At 37.8% G+C, this 23,260-nt stretch overlaps 1 protein-coding gene across 2 annotated transcripts in view; it reads right to left on the bottom strand.

Moving 5' to 3' along the window:
* Positions 1-23,260, bottom strand: part of GADL1 (glutamate decarboxylase like 1) — a 157,782-nt gene that overhangs the window by 77,705 nt on the left and 56,817 nt on the right. For both annotated transcript variants that reach the window (XM_046645449.1, XM_046645458.1), the window contains exons 10-11: positions 22,449-22,513; positions 22,080-22,161 (exon numbers count right to left, since the gene is read on the bottom strand). In XM_046645449.1, coding sequence (XP_046501405.1) covers positions 22,080-22,161; positions 22,449-22,513 — 147 coding nt within the window. The remainder of the gene's footprint in view (positions 1-22,079; positions 22,162-22,448; positions 22,514-23,260) is intronic.

Genomic DNA, 23,260 nt, shown 5'->3' with positions numbered 1-23,260 from the left:
AGAAAGATTATTTTTGATGAATAGCTACAGTTTTTCTTCAAACCCTCCACCAAATCTGTGTTTTTATTTGCCTTCTTCTTTGCCACTGGAAAGGCTAGTTTCAGATACACTGTGCTTTATTGGCTGCTTCACTGTCTGCAGAAGGTTCGCATGCTGACACAGGCTTCTACTAGCAGCTCTGAATCATTTTTTGATCAACTGATTCAGGTCTCTTTCCTATTCTCTTCAAGTATTTCCCAGTCACTGGTACCATCTACAGGTCAACTTCTGCCTATGTCTATTAATTCTCCAATTCTCACTCAACCTTCTCCTCCTCATCACTTATCTTTTCTAGAAGATGTTATATATAGAAGTTTGCTGACATTTAAGGTGCTTGTGCTTGAATTTCTGAAGAATTGGTGAAGCATCTTCAATGTGGCACATTTGTGATATATTTAAGATGTTGTCCTGTCATTTCAACATCTCCTTTTGTAATGTTCATGTTGGTCTCATGTCGGTCTCCCTTGACTCAAAGTACTGCTCCGCTCTCAGCCATCTTTGCAAACCTGCTCAACAGTCAGCCTGATTCAAGCTGTTTCCAGAAAGTTTCTGGGCGCTGTGTGCTAGGTTTCCAACAAAAAAATGGGACTGCCTCTCCTGTTTCAGTTCATATACATAATGCTTTTAACTGCACAGTGATCTGTAAAAGTCTGTTCTTTGAGAAAATGTCATCATCTCATCCATGTTTTGAAAGGGAAGTTTTCCATGATATTTAAGTCGTATTTGTCTTCTTCTTTTGGGCTTCAGGTTGATTGTTTTCGAAAATTCCTAAGTTGCTTTGCATACTTGAGTTCAGTCTCTCCTTTCTTTAATGCATTTGATGTATTTTTGAAAATCATGACTTTTCCAGTGTGCACATTGTTCTAAGTTATCAAACAGATCCTACAGCTCTGTGCCCCGGCTTAAGGGAGAAGCAGCAGAAAGCGCTACATGCACGGTGGTCCCATCCCTGGCTGATCCCCTAGCCAAGGAAAGTGCAGGCCTTTCAAGGCTGCAGCCCCCTCTGGCTCGCCTCCCTTCTCCATTTTTCTCCCCAGCTGCTCTTCCACCCAGTCGGTCTACAGCCACATCACAGCAAAATGGCGGGAGGGGACAGCAGCCCTTCAGCGCACAGGTGTCTTCACTCAGAAATGAAAGAATAGAGGAGGAGGGGGAGGAGGGGTAGAAGGGAGGAGGAGGAGGGGGAAGCCGGAAAGGGGAGAACGGGGGACGGGGAGGGGGATAGGAAGGAGGGGAGCGCGGGAGGGGAGAGGGAGGGCCCTCGCACACCTGCCCGGCAGAGCCAGCGAGGGCCAGGAGCACGCTTAACTTTCTTTGTAGGGGTTTCTACATTACCATCATATGAACTGCTAAAAAATCACAGGAGACTAATCAGTTTGATATCATCTGTGAAAACCACTATCTTGGAATATTTGAGCGCTTACTGCTAATACGAGGGGCCCTACTACTCATTCTAGAAAGCCTCCTATAAGATTCCAGAACGTTTTGTTAAGTTCTAGGCCTGTGAACCTGATAGGGATCTTCAGAGAACTGATCGGGTACTTTAGTGCCAGACCTGAGATCCTGTATTTTTTTCTGAAGTGTAACTCTTCCTTAAATATCCCTAAGTAAGGGTTAAAATGAGCTGACTTGAAAATGAGGAGACTGAGCTAAAAGATATTTTTAAGAAAGGCAACTTAATGATTTTACACCTTAACAGTGCCTACTGGAGAGAGGAAAGTTGGGCTCGGTCTCTTAGAGAATGTGTAAGTAAGGGCTTCTATAAATAGGCGGGGAACATTTGATCGAGCAGAGATCACTTGGCAATACCTCGCATGCCCACAAGCATTTAAAAATAGAGCAATTGGGCTTCTCTCTTAGGACAGGTGGAGATTTTCCGATTTTCCCCAGGCAGCTATCAACATACCTTCTCTGTGAAAGATAATCTAAAATAGTGTTTTTCAAACTTTGACTGCAACACACAGTAAGAAATTATTTTTAAATAGTGACAGTATCCACACTAATATACATGAAATTGAAACAAAAGTTTCATGGAATAGTTTCATCATTACTATGTGAACTGCATACTGGTATTTTCTATTCCATTCTATTCAGACTGTTCATTAAAAAGGAAAGTAAAAAGCTTATATGACTTACAAATGACTATATAACTCAAGGCCAATTAATATGGTGGTTCCCAACCCTAGATGATATTAGAATTATCTGAGGGCTTTTTATTTTATCCCTGAGAAAGATTAGCCCCGAGCTAACATCTGTGCCAATCTTCCTCCACTTTTTTTTATATGTGGGTCACTGCCACAGCATGGCTGATGAGCGGTGCAGGTCAGTGCCTAGGATCCAAATCCATGAACCCAGGCCACTGAAGTGGAGCACGCCAAACTTAACCACCACTACGTCACTGGGCTGGCCCTAGAATTATCTGAGTTTTAAAAAAAATGCTAACAGAGGGTCTTACTCCAGACCAAAAATCAGAATCTTTGGTGTAGGGTAAGGAGAAGATCACTTTTTTTTAAAAGCTTCCCAGGTGATCCTCATATGCAGCCAGAATTGAAAACCACTGCTCTGATGGATCTTAACCTTACATTGAAAAATCCAGATCTAGAAGTTTCAGTCAATATTACATTCATGCTGAGTCTAGAGAATTCTAAAGTGTTGAGTTTTTACCAGAGCATATAAACCAGGGAGATTATCTGACTTATTTTTGTGCTATTACTGACCATTATCAAAGTTTTATTTGTGCGTGAATACAAATGAAGAATGACTTTGTTCTATGCACCTAAATAACAAGAATATAGGTTGGATCTGGATCATGCTGGAGTCTTAATCATAGGGGGAGAAAAAGGTACAAACTATGAATCATATGTCCAAGGATTGTGGCATGGATGTAATGTGCAAAACAGCCCCACAACCCTAATCTTTTCACCTTTTTTGATTTGCGATGTTCTTGTGATATGGAACAAAGCATCATCTGTTTTTGGAAGCTTAATCATAACACAGATATAAGCAAACTTTGCTCACTCAACTCTGATGGGAGGAGTTGTGATCTTCGCTCTTCCTGCATTACTTCCAACTGTGAGTTTCTATGATTCTACTTGATATATATTTATTTACACTCTACTTTGTTGCAAAAGGGATTTAAGTCAGCTTACAAAAATACAGTATGGTAGGATTAGGAGAGAAAAGGAGGAAGGAGAGGAAAGAGAGAAGGGGAAGATAGAAGAGATGAGGGAAGTGGGGGAGGTGGGGAAGGGAAAAAGAGGAGGAAGGTGAGGAGAAGAGATGAGATCAAGGCCACAGGAAAACGAGATGGGGAAATACAACAAAGCCTGGAGAGACACCTGTGCACAAAAGGCACGCTGGAAGGAGGTTGAAAGGGGATAGATCATCTGCCAATTTCTTGGCATGCCTGGTAATGTGCACATGGCAAAAGCATCCAGTAGTCATTTGCTGCTTCTGAGCTCTGAGTATTTACTGTGTAACTGTCAAAGACATCACTTTGCCTCATCATATCTCGTTTTCATTCATCTGTAAGTTGAATACAATGATATTGCATGGTAGCTCACCCCCTGGGGATGAGTATTTATGGCACAATGTTTAAGTGAATGTCTGGAAAAAAATGTTTATTAACACAAGGCATAGTTCTTCAGTCTAGATGGCTTAATCGCATCGCTCCAAAATAGGTGAGCAGATGTATATGGAAATGACGTCTTTCAAATTGGACAAAATGGACACAGAGCAATTGTGCTGCTCTGGACTGAGGCTGGAAGAGTGATTCCACACTAGGAGCACAATATTTAACAAAATCAGTCTATGTCTCCAACTTATTGAGATGCTGTTAACGAGGGCCCTATTCCTTCTCAAATGGAATTTTACACATTGAGCAGCAAGGTCACTGGCCTACATTTCTTGGAGTCTGAGCATCCTCTGGAGGTCTAGCCTCTGAGGCCCAGAATATAGGCAAGAGGTTGATTTTATACAGGGGAAAAATGCTTTGCAGGCTGGCAGTTTCTGAAACACAAGTTCCCTGCTCTTTGTATAAATTCCATTAAAGAGTTGTTGGAAATTGTTGATATTATCATAACCATGAGCAATTCTACTTAAAACTTGCCTTAAATAATAGTTTACATTGAATCAAGAAGCATTTGGTAAAACCTCTACATAAAACTCATGATGTACTGGACAAAAGCATTTTTTTTTCAAAGATTCATGATAAAATACAGGAATGTGCTAAAATGACAAAGAATGTTTCCACTATAGTAATGGACATTTGTCCAGACAGAAGAATCTGTGTGTTCACATGTGGCTCACTCCTCAATCTGGATGGAACAAAGGAAAAAGAAATTAGATTCACTGAGTACTTGCTATATGGCTGGAAATGTACTACACGCTTCTGCACACTCTCTCATTTAATGTCATAGTAGTTTTTCAAAATAGAAAATATCTCCATTTTGCAGATAAAATAATTAAAGTTCAAAAAAGTTAAGCAACTTGTCAACGTCATGCGAAGCAGTCTCTAGCAGAGGCAGAATCTGAATACAAGTCTTGCTAGGCTTCAAGATCCATAGGTGGATTTACGCGTTGAGAAACCATATTTAATCCCAGAATTTCCTGGTTCAAACTGTGGTCCCAGAGACTGGGAAAGGCAAAGCTCTCTCCTCTGGATATTCTAAAATAGGTATGAGCAAACAATTTCTGTAAAAAGTCAGATAGTAAATATGTTCAGCTTTATAAGGCATACAATCTCTGTCATAACTACTCACCTCTGTATATGAAAGCAGCTATATGGGATATCTAAATGATAGGTGTGACTGTGTGCCAATAAAATTTCATTTACAAAAACAGGCTTTGAGCCATAATTTGCAGATCCCTGTTCTAAGACAGGAGGAGACACACTCAATACAACAACCATTTCCAAAATTGAAGAGGTAGGAAAAGTCAAACATTTACATGAAGGCTCCAAGCCACTGTCTTTCGTTTTCAATAGGGAAAGTTTTCAATCCCTTTTATACAGTAGCTTCTAAAAGAGAATAATTTGGAAAATAAAATTGCCATGGTTTCTTTTCCTTTTGGTTTTGAGAAACACTTTATGCAGTTTCCATAGGGAATATCATTTGATGACCCAGACTCACACTGGTTTATAGTTTCTAATTTCCTTTGTTCCCCCAATACCGCAACAAGAAAAAAAAAATTCTGTGATGAAACTGGTTAAATCTGAGGTCATTGTCTGCTGTATTTTAATGTTGTATTTTGTCATTTGCAATGGATCTTTGCTGAAATAATGTTGCAGGAAGGGCTATGAGTCTCAAACTGAAAGCTCATTACATGCAAACAGCAGGTGGAAGCTACTACTGGTCAAAGAGCAAGAAAGGAGGGAGGGACGGAAGGCAGAAAGAAGAGCTCTCTTGTGGGTTGGAAGCAGAGGGATGAGATGACTTCTAGGAGTCTCTGGCTCCATCCGTCTCTAGGTATGAGAATCATATTTTCCAAACCAAACTCTTGTTTGATGAACTCCAAGTGTCCCGAAGGGGACAATTGGACTGGGTGTATTTAGAGCAACCCTGACTGCAAGTCCTGGGGGAGAGTGACTATATCTATGGAGAAAAACCTACAGGCAAGGTCTGGGGACCAAACCGAGTTTGGAGATTTATAGATCAGCTTCACCTGCCTGGCTGGGTCTGCGGAAAAGAGTTAGAATTAGCAAAATCATTAGCTATAGTGTTTCACTTTCTATTGGTTCTAAAGGGATTAGACACTCAAATTTTATCTTTCTAAATCAACATTGTCTATTTCTGTACATCACTGTGGCTTTAAAATTCATAATTTCAGTCAGGAAATGAGGTTGATCCGTTAACTGTCATCTTGTTTTAGGAACATATGGATTGTGTGATGAAACGTAAGGATTGTGGAGTGAGTCAGAGTGGTTCTGAATCCCAGTTCCATCCATTACTAGCTTTGTAGCTTTGGGCATGTTATTTATGCTTTCTGTACTCAGTTCCTCCATCTGCGCAGTGGGCAGAGTAATAGTCCCTACCTCATGGGATTGACATGGGGGTTAAGTGGGTTACTCTATTTCCGCCCCCCCATGTCTCTCCATCACACTTGTGAGGCCTATATTGGGCATGAGAACAGTCAAGGAGCCTCTAGTTCAGTGTAGATGACAGGGTAATGGTTCAGCCATAGAGCTCTTTGTGATAGATGCAGACCAAATGCTTGGATAGAGGAGAGGCCCCTAAAGCAGCCAGGAAAGCAAGAAGGCCCCCTGGAAAAATTGATGCTTGAGCAGAGTTTTGTGAGAGAAAAAGTAGGACTCAGATAGTCAAAGAAGAGAGTGTCTGGTTTTCCACACAGAGAGAACAACTTGCCTACAGGAAAATCAGTGTACTCTTAATGTGATGTCCAAAGCCCTCCACGTGCAACCTGAGGCTGCTTCCCAGCCACATCTCCCAGCACATCCCTCCTCAATCCCAGGCGCCTGGCATGTGTCATTGCCCGGACGGTGCCTGCTCTATCCCTAGATCACACATTCTCAGTTTCTGACTGTTTAGAACTTGTCAGAAAACAGGGAATCACTGTATCATACAGCATCACGGGGTGAAGGCTTCATCCCTGCTCCTGCCCCATATCCTACCCCAAATTCAGTCCTCAAGCCTACACTGCTCAGTGTTCCCTCTATAAAGACACTGTGCGCTGACAGGTACGGTGTCCCAGAAACACAGTGACCTAAAATTAACTGTGGATATCCTCCTTCTTCCTGCCTCAAAAAACCCATGAAACTGGTACCATGATAAGGGACAATATGTCTTCTCTGTTATCTCATCTAGCCCAGCACCGATGAATGGCATTTTTGGTTCTAAATAATTATTGCAAATGCCTTGAACATAAGTGATGATCTAAAGCAATAGAGTTATTGGGAAACAAATCCTCATATAGGGAAAGTTAAACCCCACAGGTTCACATTAATTCATTCTTAAACTGTAAGCCGATATCAGACCCTAGAGTAAACTGAAGACTCCTGGCTCCATGAAATTAATCTCACCACGAGTCATGAGTGAGTCATTTCCCAATCACAATCTTTTTAAATTAAGGAGATATTTGAAGAGCTCCACTCCCCTGGAGATTTTCCTTTTGGATTTCAATTGAACCCTTTAAGTGAAGGGGGCCCTATAACTTTAATAATCGGGAAATAAAACCTATGAGAGTGACTAACCCTCTAACACTCGCTGTTGCTATAGGCAGAAAACAATCTTTTCCTTATTATATATAAAGTCCTCATTCTCACTAGTTCTGAAAAAACGCTATGTGTTTCATTGCATTTCCCTACATCTCTGGCGAGTTGGATATTGAAATGGCACAAAGCTTCTGACAGTACTCTAAATGAATGCATCGGTATTTCTGTAACTCGATGTTTAGAGTTTAATCTGCACTATGGTGCTGTCTAAAACTGATAATAAAACAGAGGAACAATATGTCAAGATAAGATCCAAAGGACATATGCTTCTTCATGACATGTGTATATGTGACATGTGACATGTGCTTCTCCATGACAAGGGCATAATGAAATGTACTGGGAAGAGAGTAGCCTTCTAAGAGAGAAGCTGTGAACTTCTTTCTGACAATTGCTATGGAGCTAGAAATGGGGAAGATAGAATCCATCTTCTTTGCTCCTTTTCAGGTTCTGAGCCAGATTTAAAACTCAGCAATCCATTAGTAAGTTGTCACAGCAAGAGATGGAAGACATTTATAGTAGACAATTTAGGCTCTTTGCCCAGTTCACAATGACCCCTTACTTCCCTTCTCACCCATAGGGATGATAACATTACACCACTCCCTCACCCCACTGCCTGGTCCCAGCTGAATGGACCAGAGGCGGAGAAGCCTAGGAATTTGGAATTAATACTGAGAGAGCCTATTTTAGCTTGCACTGGTCTTTTGCGCAAAGATGCAAACATCATACTGTGAAGTGCCATATTTTACCTGTTACATGAACTTAAAAACAAATACAGTTATTATGAATTTCAAAATTATATCAATTTGGATGTCCAAAAGTGACACTTCATTTTTCTTTAACTGAAAACACTTCTGATTTGGAGCTACATTTATTTCTAATGCAAAATATTTAATCTGGTCACTTCCAGAAAAACTCAAATTGAGTGATTTCTGAGGCCATTCAAACATAAAATGTGGTCCATCGAGATTTTTCCTCTGGGGCCGGCCCGGTAGTACAGTGGTTAAGTTCGCACGTTCCGCTTCTCGGTGGCCCGGGGTTCGCTGGTTTGGATCCTGGATGCGGACATGGCACCCCTTGGCACGCCATGCTGTGGTAGGCATCCCACATATAAAGTAGAGGAAGATGGGCACGATGTTAGCTCAGGGCCAGGCTTCCTCAGCAAAAAAGAGGAGGACTGGCAGTAGTTAGCTCAGGGCTAATCTTCCTCAAAAAAAAAAAAAAAAAAGAGATCTTTCCTCTGAAAGTTTTCTTCTTCTTGCTTTTTATTTAACACTACTGGAACATTCACAAATGCCACTGGAGAGGGTTGCCAGATAAAACACAAAACATCCTATTAAATTTGAATTACATATAAATTCATAAAACCAAAATTCTTAGTATACTAGGATATGTTGTTTAGCTGAAATTCAAATCTAACTGAGTATCCCATATTTTCATTTGCTAAATCTGGCAGTGCTGTGTTGAAGCTGGGGAGTGAACATCTGCTTTTCCAGTGTGGTCACTGCTGCCCTTATGCTAACTACCTGCTCCATCCCTTGCTCATCCCCAGATGGTCTTTCCATCTTCCTGCTTATATATGAAGCCCTGCCACAGCCTCTGGTTGTCAGATCATATGAATCACGCTCCCTTATTTCCAGGCTTCCTTGTGTCTTCTTGTTCATTTTCAGTCACTTATGGATGATCTCCTTGCCAGCCACTCTGAAGCCTTCAGGAAAACTGGGGTCTATCTCAAGCACTCCTAGGGCCTCCCCTGCCATCTATTTAATTTCTGCTCAACCATGTTGCTATGAGAGATAGGAGAGGAGGGAGCCTTCCTAACTCTCCAAGTCTCACCTAAAACTTGAGCCAAGAGAGGAAACAACCTATGTATCCTATACTTACAGGGAAGTTCTATTCTTTCTTGATCTCCTTGAAATTACACATTCATCTTTAACACTTGGTTCCTCTTAAAATGCTTTTCTCCCTTCTCCAACTCTGAGAACTATTTATTTACTTGGGGAAGAAAGTGCAAACTAAAACTGGATTCTGGATGATAAGATACCCTTTCAAGAGTAACTTTTGAGTTTAAAAGGTAAAAATTTGTCACTCTTGATCTGTGGTTTCATTCTGATCATTATCTGGACTACCAGAAAACAAACTAGAACTTCATAATATATCTTAAGCACTTGGGAGGTTAAAATCACTTTTATAAATCACTCTCGGCTGGAAGAGTAAATCAACACTGTCATTATAGCTTAATTGGAAAATAATTCAAATGAGAATACTCCAAAACAAAATTTAAGGAGCTGAGTCAAAACAGCCCTCAAATGTAAAATCACATTCTTACAGAATAAAACATAAAGAAAGCAGGAGAAAATGAATAGTAATGAAATAAGTTTAATAAAGACACGAATGGAAAAATAAATTCAAGAAGTGACTCCCAAGAAGATAAGCAAGCAAAATCAGGAAAAATAGAAAAAAGTGTTTTAAAAATTAAGACTTCAGGCAAAGATATAAGATAAAATGAGGGGGTCAAGCCTGTGGCCGAGTGGTTAAGTTTGCGGGCTCCGCTATGGCAGCCTGGGGTTCACAGATTCGGATCCCGGGTGCAGACCTAGCGCGGTTCATGAAGCCACCCCCTGGTGGCATCCCACATAAAATAGAGGATGACTGGCACAGATGTTAACTCAGCGACAGTCTTCCTTTAGTAAAAAGAGGAAGATTGGCAACAGATTTTAATTCAGGGCCAAACTTCCTCATAAAAAAAAAAAAAGGAAAAATGAACACTTGATCAAAGAATTATCTCCTCTCAAACTTTTGGACAAGAGTTTCATGATTAATTTTTCTGAGTATATCTAAAAACTGATGATCTCTATGCTACAGTAATTATTCTAAAACAAAGGAGACAGTTTAAAACTGGCATTCAAAATGCAGTGCAACCAAGGTAACACACACACAGAGTAGATCAACCATATGTACATAAAGACAAAACTCTAAATATACAAATCCATCAATACATTAAAGCGATTTAATGCCACAAAGTGAGGTTAATCAGTAGACAATCTATTAACGCATACTTAACTTTGTTCAAGAAGTAAAACGATAGAACTACCTTATTAGATAATAAAAAGAATATAGTAAAATTCAATATCCATTCCTAAATATTTTCTCAAGAGGATGTATAAAGAACGCATCTCTAAAGGCAACTTTAATAAATTCACAAAGAAGACAAAAGTGCCATCTATTTAATATTACTACTGAACATATTTTTGGAAATTCTATTAGTGTGTTATAATTGCAACTGATATGAAGCTTAGATATTAGAAAGAAAACAAAATTACAGCTATATGCTGATATGATTATATATTTAGAAAATGTAAGAGAATAACTTAAATCTCTCAGAACTAATAAAAAATCCAGTAAAGTGGCTGAATATAAATAAATACTTTAAAATTTCCCTCTATACCGGCATTTATAGTTAGAAGATTTTTTTTTAAAAAAGACTATACATAATGATATTAACAAATATAAAAATTTATATATATAACTCTAGTAAAGCATATGCAGGTTCTCTATGAGAAAACCCACAAAATTCTATGAAGCTGAAATATTTACAGGTAAAATGACAGAATGCCTGTGATTGTTTTTTCTTTTTTTAAAAGGGAAGAGTAGGAAAGGGTAGATATGAGGCTAGATTAGCCATGAATTCGTCCTTATGGAAGGCATATGGTAGGCATATGATGGGTACGTAGGAGTTCATCTTGTATATTTTTGAAATTTTTCACAATAAAAAGTTAAAAAGAATATTTGTGTGAAATGAAAGAGATCTGAATAAATGGAGATATATACCATGTTCCTAGATAAGAGGTTGAAATAATGCAAGGATGTAAAATCTTCTCAAATTAATTCATAGGTTTAATATAACCCTAAGAAAAAGACCAGTGGAAGGTTTTTGTCTTAAATAAAAAAGCTTCCAAATTCCATGTGGAAGAAGACACAGATGAAAATCCTTTTGTTGAAGAGTGAATGAAGAGTTGCCCACTAGATAAAACATATTTTGAAGCTATGATAATTACAGCAATGGGGACTTTGCAACACAATCACTAGCAGTTTGATCCAATGAATGAGTTACTCCAAAAATGGAATATCAGGTTAGATCCTTGCCTCACCTTCTCTTCTTCTGACCCTTAATTAACATTCCTCTGCTTTTTCTTCTCCAGTTTATGCACTGTTAGAATTCTGCAATTTCTTATGTTTTTAAAAATTTGTTTTCACGTTAGACAATTTCCCACTTCCCCCAGTTGGTCTGTAGGCTTTGTGCAACATTGGGTCTAATCTGCTGCATCTAATGGGATAACTTGCTCTTACAAAAGTATGGTTTCACTTGAGAACTTTTTCTATAAATGAATAGGTACTGTGTGTCACAAAAAGTTGTCAACAGAATCAAAGAAGAATAGATGGTTGATACGCTACAGCAATTCCACTTCTGGATATTTATCTGAAGAACACAAAAATACTAATTTGTAAAGATATATGCACCACATGTTCATTGCAGCATTATTTACAATAGCCAAGATATATAAATAACCTAAGTGTCCATCAATGGGTGAAAGGATAAAGAAATTACATAACTAAAGAGTATTACATTTTAATTATTTGCTTGAAATCTGTTTCTCCTACTAGCCTTTGAGTTCACTTAGGATAGGGATCATGTTGTACTTATTTAACAGATTGGAGGCTGTACATATTTGCAGGTTAAATGAAAGGTTGAATAAATCAACAAATGCTTATGCTCACTGGCAGCAGTAACAGCAGCTGGTTACTAAAAAGCCAAAACCTGGCATCCATCAGTTCTAGTAATAAAGGACTAGATGAATTTGAAATGCTCTTACTGAAGACAACAAAAAATGCTGGAACACAACATAAAAACTGCATCTAATGGAAAGCATAGCAGACCTACATAAGACAGAAATAAACTACTGGTGGGGGGGGGGGGGGGGGCGCGTATAAGAAGAGGAATGGAGCTCAAGAAGACAAGCCAGAAATGTTTCTAGCCCAGGGACATTTTCAGACTGAGGGGAGACAGTTAAAACAAGAAGCAGAATGGTGAGAGGTGAGGGCACAGGGATTGTAGCTACCATGTGTGGAGATCTGATGTATCACCATCACTTCTCACCAGCAGGCATACCAAAGGCTGCAGGAAACAGAGTTCAAAGGTGTTCAGTGTCACCAAAGACAGTAAAGCAATGCTTTCTTTCATTTAGGACCCAAAGGTTTCCACCCTGAAACAGAGGTATAAGCTATACTCTAGAGATCCAGAAAAACTTCAAGTCTTGGTCCTAGACTGCTAATTCTCCTGGATGCCCAGAAGAATGAAAATAAAATCCTCTATGGAATAAGATAATTTTACCTCAGGTTTAAATTATTCCTAAAGGTAACTTTTCAAATAAAATATCCAGTAAACCATCAAAGATTATAAGGTGCCTCTCTAGACAATATGAAAGCCAGGAATCACAGACACAAGAAAAAACAGGAATAGCATCAGAGGGAATCTAAATAGTAGAGTTAATAGAGGCAGTTTGTACATCTATCTTTACAATGTTCATGGAGATAAAAGCTGATCTTAAAAATGTCAACAAGAACCTAGAGATATGATATATGTCAAAAAGACTCAGTTAGAAATAATAAAACTGGAAAGATAACAACAAAGTAAGAACTCAAAGGATGGCTTTAACAGCATATTAGACACAGCTGAAGAGAGAATTAGTGAATTTCAAGATAGGCCATAAAAATGAGCATGGAAAGACAAAATTATGAAACATATAAAATAGAGTAAAAGAGAAAAAACAGCGAGAAGACCTAATACACATTTAATTGGAGTGCCAGAAAAAGAGAGAGAAAAAGAGGAAGACTCAATAATTAAATGGATAATTTTTTAAATTTATGAAACACATTAATCCACAGATTCAAGGAGTCCAATGAAACCAAAACAGGACAAACTAAACAAAATCCATATTTAGGACATCATAGATAAACAGCAGAAATTTAAAGAAAGCTTGAAAATCTTAAGCCAGAGAAAAAGTCATTTTACCATCAAAGGAATGACAGTTAACTTTCCAATGCACAACACCAAAAGACAAAAAAAAAAAAAAAAATCATTAAAGTGCCAAAAGAAAATTACTGACAGAATTCTATCCCCAGCAAAAAATGAAATAAAGCCATTTTCAAAGAAGCAAAGTCTAACAGAATATGCCACGATTCAATCCAATAAGAAATTGCTAAATATGGCCTTCAAGAGAAAGGAAGACTATACCAGATGGAACCCTTGGAGATACAGGAAGCAATGAAGATATGTGCACAAAAATGCTCAGAGTAAATTTTTGTAAAAACCAAAAATTAGAATAACCCAAATGTCCATCAATAGTAAAATGGATAAACAAACTGTGATAAGTGCATATAAAATAGTATAAAACAGTGGAAACGAATAATCATCAGATTGTGCCACAACATGGACGAATCTTACAGACATAAGGTAAGTTTGAGCAGCAGCAACAACAAAGCCAATCAAATATATATATTTCAAAATATAAATATATATAAATCAAAAAAAATACACTGTATGATTCCATTATATACATTTCAAAAAGGTAAAAATAAGCTGTATTATTTGAAGATGCATTAACTACAGAGCAAAACTAAAAAGAAAAGCAAAAAAGTCAATAACGGGAAGGAGCACATGGGGAATTTCTGAGTTTCCAGTTATATTCTTTGTTCTAATCTGTGTGGGAATTACCTGATTATTCTTTTTATAAGAATTAGTTAAGCTGTTCACTTACATTTTATGTATATTTTTATATTTTTCTTGTATTTCATAATAATTAATTGGAAAAAAGACCAACTGTCTTCCAAACTCCCAAATAGCCCTCAGAATGAACTACCAGAGAATATACTGAGTTCTATTTGCAGTTAACAAAACTCCCTAAATTAAGATTTTTCCATCAGTATGTTTGCTGTGTGCGGGTCCATGTCCACGTGCCTGCACGCGTGAGTCATACACACCTTCTATATCAAAGATGTGGTCACTATTTTAGAGTTTCTGTTTTTCTGCTCAGTCCACAATTAATTTCTTTATTATATGCCACTAACAATTTCCATATAAATTAAGGTTTAAACGCAATTACTGAAAGTCTTTATAAAATAAATCTATATTTACCACCTCTGAGTGAGTTATCTATAAAATTAGAATACTTCTGCTGTTCACATGTACTTGTATTGACACTTTGAATTGCCATGGAAGAAAAACCTGGAAACAAAATTGACTCCCTGAAATTTTTGGCCTTGAAACAACAAAGCTAGAAATCCTAATTAGGAGTTTCAGGTATGTTTTTAGATGTCTTTCTTGGAAAACAACAAATATGACAACTAGAACTGTGCAAAGGAAAACAAATGGAACAATTATCCCAAGAAGTCAAAAGGGTCTCGAGCACCTTATAAGAGAGTAGAAACAGAAGAGTTAGCCTTGTTGCAGTGAGTTAATAGTGAAATAAAAGGCAAAAAAAGAAAAAGCAAAAAGCAGATGCTTGGAATCCTTTAAAAATGTTAAAACCAAATTTTAGCCTACCCACTGAGGCAGGTGTAACGTGCTAATTATGGCATGAATTTTTCCATTAGCTTCATACCAGGTTCCCTTTTATGCCTTTACTTTTATGTTTCTTATTTTTCATAGATGTTAACTTATATAATCTTCCTGTCTTCTGGGACCCTAATCAGTCTTGTTACAAGATAGGATAGAAAAAGTTCAATCTGTAAATAGAATCCTCTTTCTGGGGGTATTTTTCAACTGCTAGTTTCTATCAAATCAGAGATGACAAAAGGACACAGAGGTAGAATTTCATATTTTTTCCTTTTTGGTCATTTCTTAGCAAATCTGAAGTCTCCTGTGATGATTGGCAGAGAAGCAAAGGTTGGTGTCTCATACAGAAATGGGATGGCTGCCATGAAGAATGAATTCTTTACCTGGAAGGATATCAGAGAGATTCCCACACTCTTAGGGTTCTCCAGAAATAGACGGGCAGAAGATATTAAATCCAATTGTGGGCAACACCCCAACTCATCTAAGTCAAACTTAGCTTAATCAGTAGAACCAGGTGGCAGTCACCCAAGAGTTTTGAAGGAACTCAAGGATGAAATTGGAAAACTGTTGGCCAAGATTCTGGATCCAACATTACAAACAGCCAGGACCAGCAAACTGGCCGATTGTGAATGTCATTCTGTTCATTAGATGGGGTCGAGAGAGGACCCAGGAAACCTTAGAAAAGCAAGTCTCTCTTCCGCTTGTCCAGTCTCCAATAAAGAACAGCATCATTAGACACTGAAACGAAAATAACTTGCTAGGGGAAAGAAAATATGGTTTCCGAAAAAGGAAAGCATGAGTCACTGATTTATTATTGGTCTCTGAGGCATGTAGATAAAAGGCCAAATGTTGGCACAGTTTAAAGACTTTTTTTAAGTGCTAACATGAAATGGGACGTAAGGAGGTAACAGATATATCAAACCATATGGATAAGACAAATAATTTCTACACTCCTTCAAAAAAAGAAGGTTCCTATGTACTAGCAAGAAGGGACACTCTGAGACTTGAAAGAGATCAGGTTGCGATGATAAAGGACACACTACTTCATACTGCAGGTAACACATTTAAAATACATTACCATTTGGTAGTATTTGAAGAAGACACAAAGTAAGTTGATATCAGGAAACATTTTTATTGAGCATTAATTGAGTATCAGGATCTATACTAAGTAGTGGGACTATAGCTGTGAATCAGACCCCTTCTGTCCTCCAGTATGTCACAGTCTATTACACAGATGATTCCAAGAACTGTGGAATAGGTCCTACACTGGGACCTGTGCTTATTTATGACTAGATGGTAACTAATGATTGAAATCAGGTACTACGATCATGATGCAACAACACATCTCTTGGAATCACAGTTTGCAAAGGAATTAATATATTAGGCTATATGCAGCATGGATGTAAAATAAAGTGCAAATCCCCTTGTTAAAATTAATGATAATTTCAGTACCAACAAACAAACCCTAAAACCCAATTTTACTGGCCCATTTGGTGGAGAAAAACAAAATGGATTTTGAAACACACACGACTCTAACATTAATTGCTAAATCCTTTTACTTCATGGAGAAGGAAAGCAGACATGATAAGAGTGTGTGTTAAGATAACACTATGTGGGTTTTTTTTAAGGTGATGCATGAATATACAATGCATGTGTACAAATTTTCAAAAGTGTCATGAAAAGAAAGTTAATTTTAGTTTATTACAACTTTAAAAAAAACCCAGGAATTAAAAAAGAAAAGGACTATTTACCAAACATGAATTTGATGATTTCTGCCAGTTTAATGCAATTCTCAACTTTGCTGAAAAGTCTAAGAAGAATTTTCTTAGCTCAAGCAGGAACATTCAAGACATGGAAAATAATTTTGGCAGCATCAAGCACAGGAGATTGATGTCTCTCCTACAAGTCAAATGCTTTTTTTTTCTAATCAGTTTTAAATACCTACCTCCCCCTTTTCCTGCTACATTAGCAAGGAGGCTGTCATTCCAAAGAAATGGATAACGTACGTGTGTAGGGGAGGTGTGAGTGTTCTCACGCATGAGACAAAAAAAGTGTTTCATGATCAGATTGTCCAGTACTTTCAAACTATCTGATGGTACTTCCGTAGGAACTCCATGAAGAAAATGAGAGCTGAGAAAGAAATCTTCACGAAAGAAGATGCAAGTTGTTCTAGTTTCTCTGATAAATCTATTTCCTCTTCCTTCTTTCTTTTCTTGCACAAGTTTTTAAAAATGACATATAATCATTGTCATCTGCAATATCAATTATCACTCAGAATAGAAATTTAAATGGAGCTGAGAGATAACACATTTTTCAGGTGTGGTATTCCAGAGAAAATTATCTGCCTTCTCGGGTTTAGGGGGGGACCACATTGGGAGGCGATACTAGTGTCCTTTGCTTTGCTTTGCATTGCAGTGCTGAACCCACAATATATCTTTGGTTGAGTGTGTATTGAATAAATTTTCTTCTCCTCTTCTTCCTACTACTTCTTCTCCTAAAGAAAAACTGAGACTACATTCTGAGCCTCCTCTAGAAGGAGGATGGAAGGAAAAGAATTGCAAGCTTATCTCCAAGGCCTCACATTTGAAACCTAGGTAGCCCAGAATTGCATGTCAATATCCAAATCTAAAGAAGATCCTTGGAAAGGAGGTATAATATGGCAATAGACAAAATTAGAAGGAAAATGTTTACACATGCGTCTGTAAGTGTGGGAGTACAAACATCTTTCCTATCAAATCGACCAAGCTAAAAACCCCTGTGATGTCAAAGGTTTATACACACACACACTCATACTCTGCTAGTGAGAAGGCAAGCAATTTTTTGAAAGAACAATTAGGAAACCAGTATAAAAAAAGTGTCATGAAAGATGTTCATGGTTCTTCCACTTCTAGGAATTTCTTCTGGGAAGAACACAAGATGTGCACAAAGATTTAGCCTCAAAGACGGCAGCCAATCTGTAATAGCCAACAATTAAAACAATCTAATTGATCAGTAATAAGGGGATGGTCAAGTTAATTACAATATATCAAAATGATAGAGTACTATGCATTTTTAAAAAATGTATAGAATGCATATTGGCATGGAACAATGCTCACAATTTTGTTAAACAGAAAAAGCTAGAAGAAAAAGCAAAATATGTTACAATTTTTTTAGTTGAGGTGTGTGTGCATATGCATATATTTAAATGTATATATGCATAAGAAAATATATTAAAAAGACATCTTTGGGTATTTGTATTCTGTCTCTTTTTCTTCGTCTTTTTCCATATCTGAATTTTCCAATTGGTATGATAAACATGAATTGTTTATGAAATAAGCATATAAAAATGAATGTGATTTAAAAAACCATAGTGTTAACATGCTCTCCCTAAAAAAAGAAAAGGATGACCCTTTAATTATCTGTATCTGCTAGGTTCAACAGGAAGTCTTTGTGAGTTAATATAGGATGACATTGCAGGGAGAGATGGAGAGGAATAATCTGTACTCTAAAAGGCATCTGATTGGCATGTTTCATGTTCGCATATATCTGGTAGCTTTTTTAAAACTAAAAAGTCCTTCTAATAAAAACTAAAAATCAAAAGGCCAATATTGAGATTTTTCTCTATCTATGCAACTGATTCTTAGAATATATTGGCTTTTATTTTAAATCAAAGCATCAAAACTGTCTTGTTCCAAAAAAGCCATGTAGATCCAGCATTTACATCTGTCAACCTATTTATAATCACAAATTTTTTTTTAAATCCCTGATTTTTTTTTATCCCTATGATGCAAAGAGGGTTAGTGATAGTATAACTTTGAGAGCAACTGCTCTGCTTTGTTTCTGAAGCAGTCCTCTTTACTAATACAGGAAATTAAAAACGCAAACACCACCAGCTAGACAATCAGGAAATGAGCATTGTGAATGTCGGGGCTTTGAGGGTACAAATTAGGGGATTAGTTTTTCCCTTAGTGGAAGTATATTCACTAAGTAATTCGTTTGCTTTTAACTAGAGTTATCCCCTTCCATTAACTAGAGAAGTAAATCCAAATTAAAATCGTTATTCATCAATTACTGCTGGAGGCATGCTCAAGCCTTGTGTTAGGACCTGGGCAATAAAGCTCATCAACTATAATTTTAATCATTGTTATCTCAGAGCTCTCAAAAGGGATTATTTGGGGTAGGGGAGAAATAGGAAACTCCTAGTTATTGCTGACATGAAGGCAGACATTTCTGAGGATTTTGAATTTATTTAATCATTAAATTTTTCAGTGTATTTTGATTTTTTCCTTTTTCAGTGAATACTTGCTAGGCACTGGGGATATAGTGGTGAATATTATCATACAGTCTTTATCCTCAGATGGCTTACATTCTAGTGAGAGGCAAAGATATTACATGAGAAATCATAATTACAAATTGTGATAAGCATTTTAGAGGAAGAGACAGGGTCTGAGAAAGAATAATGGGGAGATGCCAGTTTACCTCGGTGAGTCTGAGAACTCTTCCTTAAGGAGGTGGCATTGAAGCTCTGACATGAAGGATGAGAGTCATTCACACTCCTCATGACATGGATTTTGTTAGCATCACTCTTTCCTGATCTTCCTACTACCTTCCTGGCTATTTCGACATAGCTTTCACTGTGGTTTCCTCCTTGTCTATCCAGCCTTTAGACTCCAAAGTTCTTCAAGGCTAAGTTCTACATCATCTTCTCTTCTCACTCCAAAGTTCCTCCCAAGGCAATCCATTCCACTCCTCTGACCTCAAATATCACCTGTATGTAAATAATTCCTTAATATCCCTAATATACTTTTCCAGCCCAGACCTCTTATCCTGGCTTTTGATTCATATGTCAACTGCCTACATGACATCTTTCAGAGTTAGTGCAACATTTCAAAATCATTATCCAAGACCATGACTTTTCCCCTTTCTGCTCTGCCATCCTGTGCATGTTCATTTTTCAATTTAGGGTCTTGCCTCATGGTTACAAGGTGGCTGTCAGAACTCCATGCATCATGCTCTGACACAACTGGCAGAAAAGGCGGGACGAAGCTCTCCTCGTGTATAGCACCTCTAGCCAAAAGTAAAACCTTTCTCAAGAGCCCCCATCACATTTCCCCAACATCGTATTCACCACATCTGTGTCGTATGGTGACTCTTAGCTGCAAGGGAGACTGAGTAGATAAATATTGGGAGATAGAAGGGAAGGAGGTCAGATTGGCTGTAGACTATATAATCAACAATGTTTGACACATTCTTTGGAGCGCTTATCTAAACAGTAATTAAAGAATTAAGTATGTACATTTTGTCCATTGTCTCCTCTGTGAGATTATAAACTCTTTGACTATGGGGAATGTGTCTGTTTTGTAAGCCCAGAATGGGGCGTACAGAGAATATCAGTTGTTGTTGGCTGAATGAATGAATGAATGAATATGAAAGAGAACAATAGAGGCAGAAAATAGGTACAAAAGAGACAGAAAGCTGCCAACATGAAACTTCTTAAGCTGATTGTCATATCTCATATATCGCATGGTTCAGCTCTCCATTCCAGTGAATTTGAAAACAGTCTTTCATCCAAAAAAGGGGCAACTTTTGAAAGTGCTCAATTCTTTGCATAATGAATATCATTTTCCTAACCTCCTAATTCCAGCCATATGAGTAGACATGAGTATATGTTTTTATTGAAAGCCCGGAATGAATTCTTTAAAAAAATAAAATGTTAACCCCGGTTATAGAGTTAGATGATCCAGAAAATTTTAAATTGCCTCAGGTATATAAATGTAAATCAATTCTTGGCTAAATCACTCAAATATCACTCAACAAGAAAAACGCATAAAAGCTAGAGTTATTTAAAAGAATAGTCATAAAATTTTTGGTCTAAATTTTCCACTCCTGAGAACATCCCACCAACAGACAAGGATGTCATTCAGATTGGCTGATAGGGAGAAAGCAGTTGTAAAATGCCTGGCATGGAAAGAATGTTTGATGTATTTTTGTTCTTATATCTAGACCAAAGGAAAGCCTGGGTTTGCTCCTAACTCTGTCTTGTCCTAAATATGTAACTATGGGCAAGTTGAGCATGTTTTTTGGTTCACAAATGATATAGTAATCTTAAATTACCTTAAGTTATAACATACTCTACAATTTAAAGACTTAAATTAAAAAAAAGTCAAATGGCATTGAATACAGTCAACCATAGCCAACCTAATAAAATATTAAGGAGCAGATTCATATTCCCAGAGTGTCTTTATCTACCGATGAAGAGTCTATTCATCGTTTCTGATGGATATTCTGGTTGGTCATCTCAAAACACAAAGGGCACTAACATACAAATATCACATTTTTGTTCTTTAAGAGAGTTGTAACTATCCACGCATGCAAGACTAGGTTTGAAGCTTTAAATATGGCTTTTGTTTCAAATAAAATTCCTTAAAAAGAGAAAATGCCTTTAGCATTGGCAAAGGGAGTCCCCTCAGAAAAAATGTAAACAGATGGCTGAGAAAGATCACCCACATGCGGCACACAGATCTGAGGAGGCATTTCTAAGAATGAAGTGGCACTTCCCAGCCTGGGCCACTTCCCACAAGGATCCTTATTTAAACCACAGAAAACACAGGGTTTATACCTCTAGCCAAGAGGAACCTCAGCAACTCTTTCCCCCGCTTGCTTCACAGGGATCCGAACTAGTTTCCAACTCTCGCCAATCTTCCAAAAGAAGCTAACTACCGGCCACTTGAGACTAGCAATCCTCTAATAAATCCGCATTCGATGATCAGCCTGAACTAAGGTCTTTCTATATAAACGGGCTGTGAAGCCCTTGCGAAGCATATTAAGCATTCAGTGTAATGTATGACACACATCTGTTCCACTTACTTAGTGAGCAGAAATTTTGAGATAACTTAAATCCCAGACTTAATCAAGGAGAAAAAGTCTTGATAATGTTTAAAACTGAGTTTTAAAATGTAATCCAAATGAAGGCAAGAGAGACCATTTTGCTATAACTAATGAGATTGTAGAATACCTAAATCAAATCCACAAAGCTCCCCTAGCAGAAACACTAAATCGTTTGCCTGGGCCTATTTATTTTTCCTTTTGATGCCACCAGCATTTACTGAAGACCTTCATCTATATGGCCCAAGGCACCAAAATATAAGCAAAAACAGGTCTTCCGCAAACACGATAATTTAACTCCAATCGATGCCCAAAGGCCGTAAAAGGAAAACTTACAGATTTGTCTTTTACAAGGAGAGCACAGCACTGAATTCCAGCCATCAGCATCTTGTGGGGGTTCCAGGCCACAGAGTCAGCTCTGTTAAACAAAAAACAAGACAGAGTAGGGAGGGGACTCAGTTGGTTTCTCCTGGTGCAGAGAATCCTATCCTCAGCAGCACGTACATTCAGTACTCATACTCAGGTTAGTCCTCTACGGGATTCCTTGTTTGATTGGTAAGGGGAGTTTGGAGTTTTTTGGTTTTCGTTTAAAGCAAAACAATTACTTAGTTTTTTGCCTATTTTCAAAATGTCACTTAAGTGGGCAAAGTCCAAAGAGATTCCTTTGCCTAAAGAAAAGGCGTGTGCTTGGGAAACTGCATTTACCTGTGGATGCCATGCAGAAGTTTGCGGTGCTTCCTTGACAGCAAAGCTGAGCCACCCCAAGAAGCCTGTTGAGATATTTACATAACCAAGATAATGTTATTTCAGTGTTATTTGTTTACCAGCTGGTTGTCATAGAAAACCTTGAGTGACAACCTCAATCTGTGTCATTTTATACTTTGTCAGTGTTAACCAATTGGTGCTCCAGGAAATTTTGATCACTGACTCTACTCAGGCAATCAGAAGCACATCACAACAGCTAGGCCCCCATTGACCCTTAGGATTTACATTCACACGAGATAAAGAAGTTAGTATATTAACTTGTTCTGTTGCATATTGACAAAAGGAGGTTTAGAAGACACAGCCCATACCCTCTTGAATCTTAGAATCTAAAATAGACAAGATCCTTACAATGCTGATATTCTACTATACACAATGTACAAATGCTAATAATGAGACATGGGCAAAGGGCTGACTTTCTGTATAATAAATGAGGCACATGCTTGACAGGGTGGATAGAGGAGAATACAGGAACTCACAGCCAGCTAGGATGGGCTAGGTAGAAATGAATCTGATTAATGAAAATTAGATCTTTTTAGCCAAATAGCTTTTAGAAATAATTAGAAATAAAAAATGTGAGAGTAGGAGAAAGGAGGACTTGGACTTAACGAAGATATTCATTGGAGATGTAAATATTATGAGCAAAGGAGAAGGGAGCTGAGAATAATGAGATGACAGAAAACCCCACAGTCAATAAATCTGGAAGGGAGGGAGGAAGAATCAATGTGTGAAATGAGAAAGTCCGTTTGGTCCTT

The sequence above is a fragment of the Equus quagga genome, chromosome 1 (assembly GCF_021613505.1).
Source record: "Equus quagga isolate Etosha38 chromosome 1, UCLA_HA_Equagga_1.0, whole genome shotgun sequence".
In the NCBI taxonomy this organism is placed as follows: Eukaryota; Metazoa; Chordata; class Mammalia; order Perissodactyla; family Equidae; genus Equus; species Equus quagga.
The sequence above is the reverse complement of the archived record's forward strand: the minus strand, read 5'-3'. Positions and strand labels throughout refer to the sequence as shown.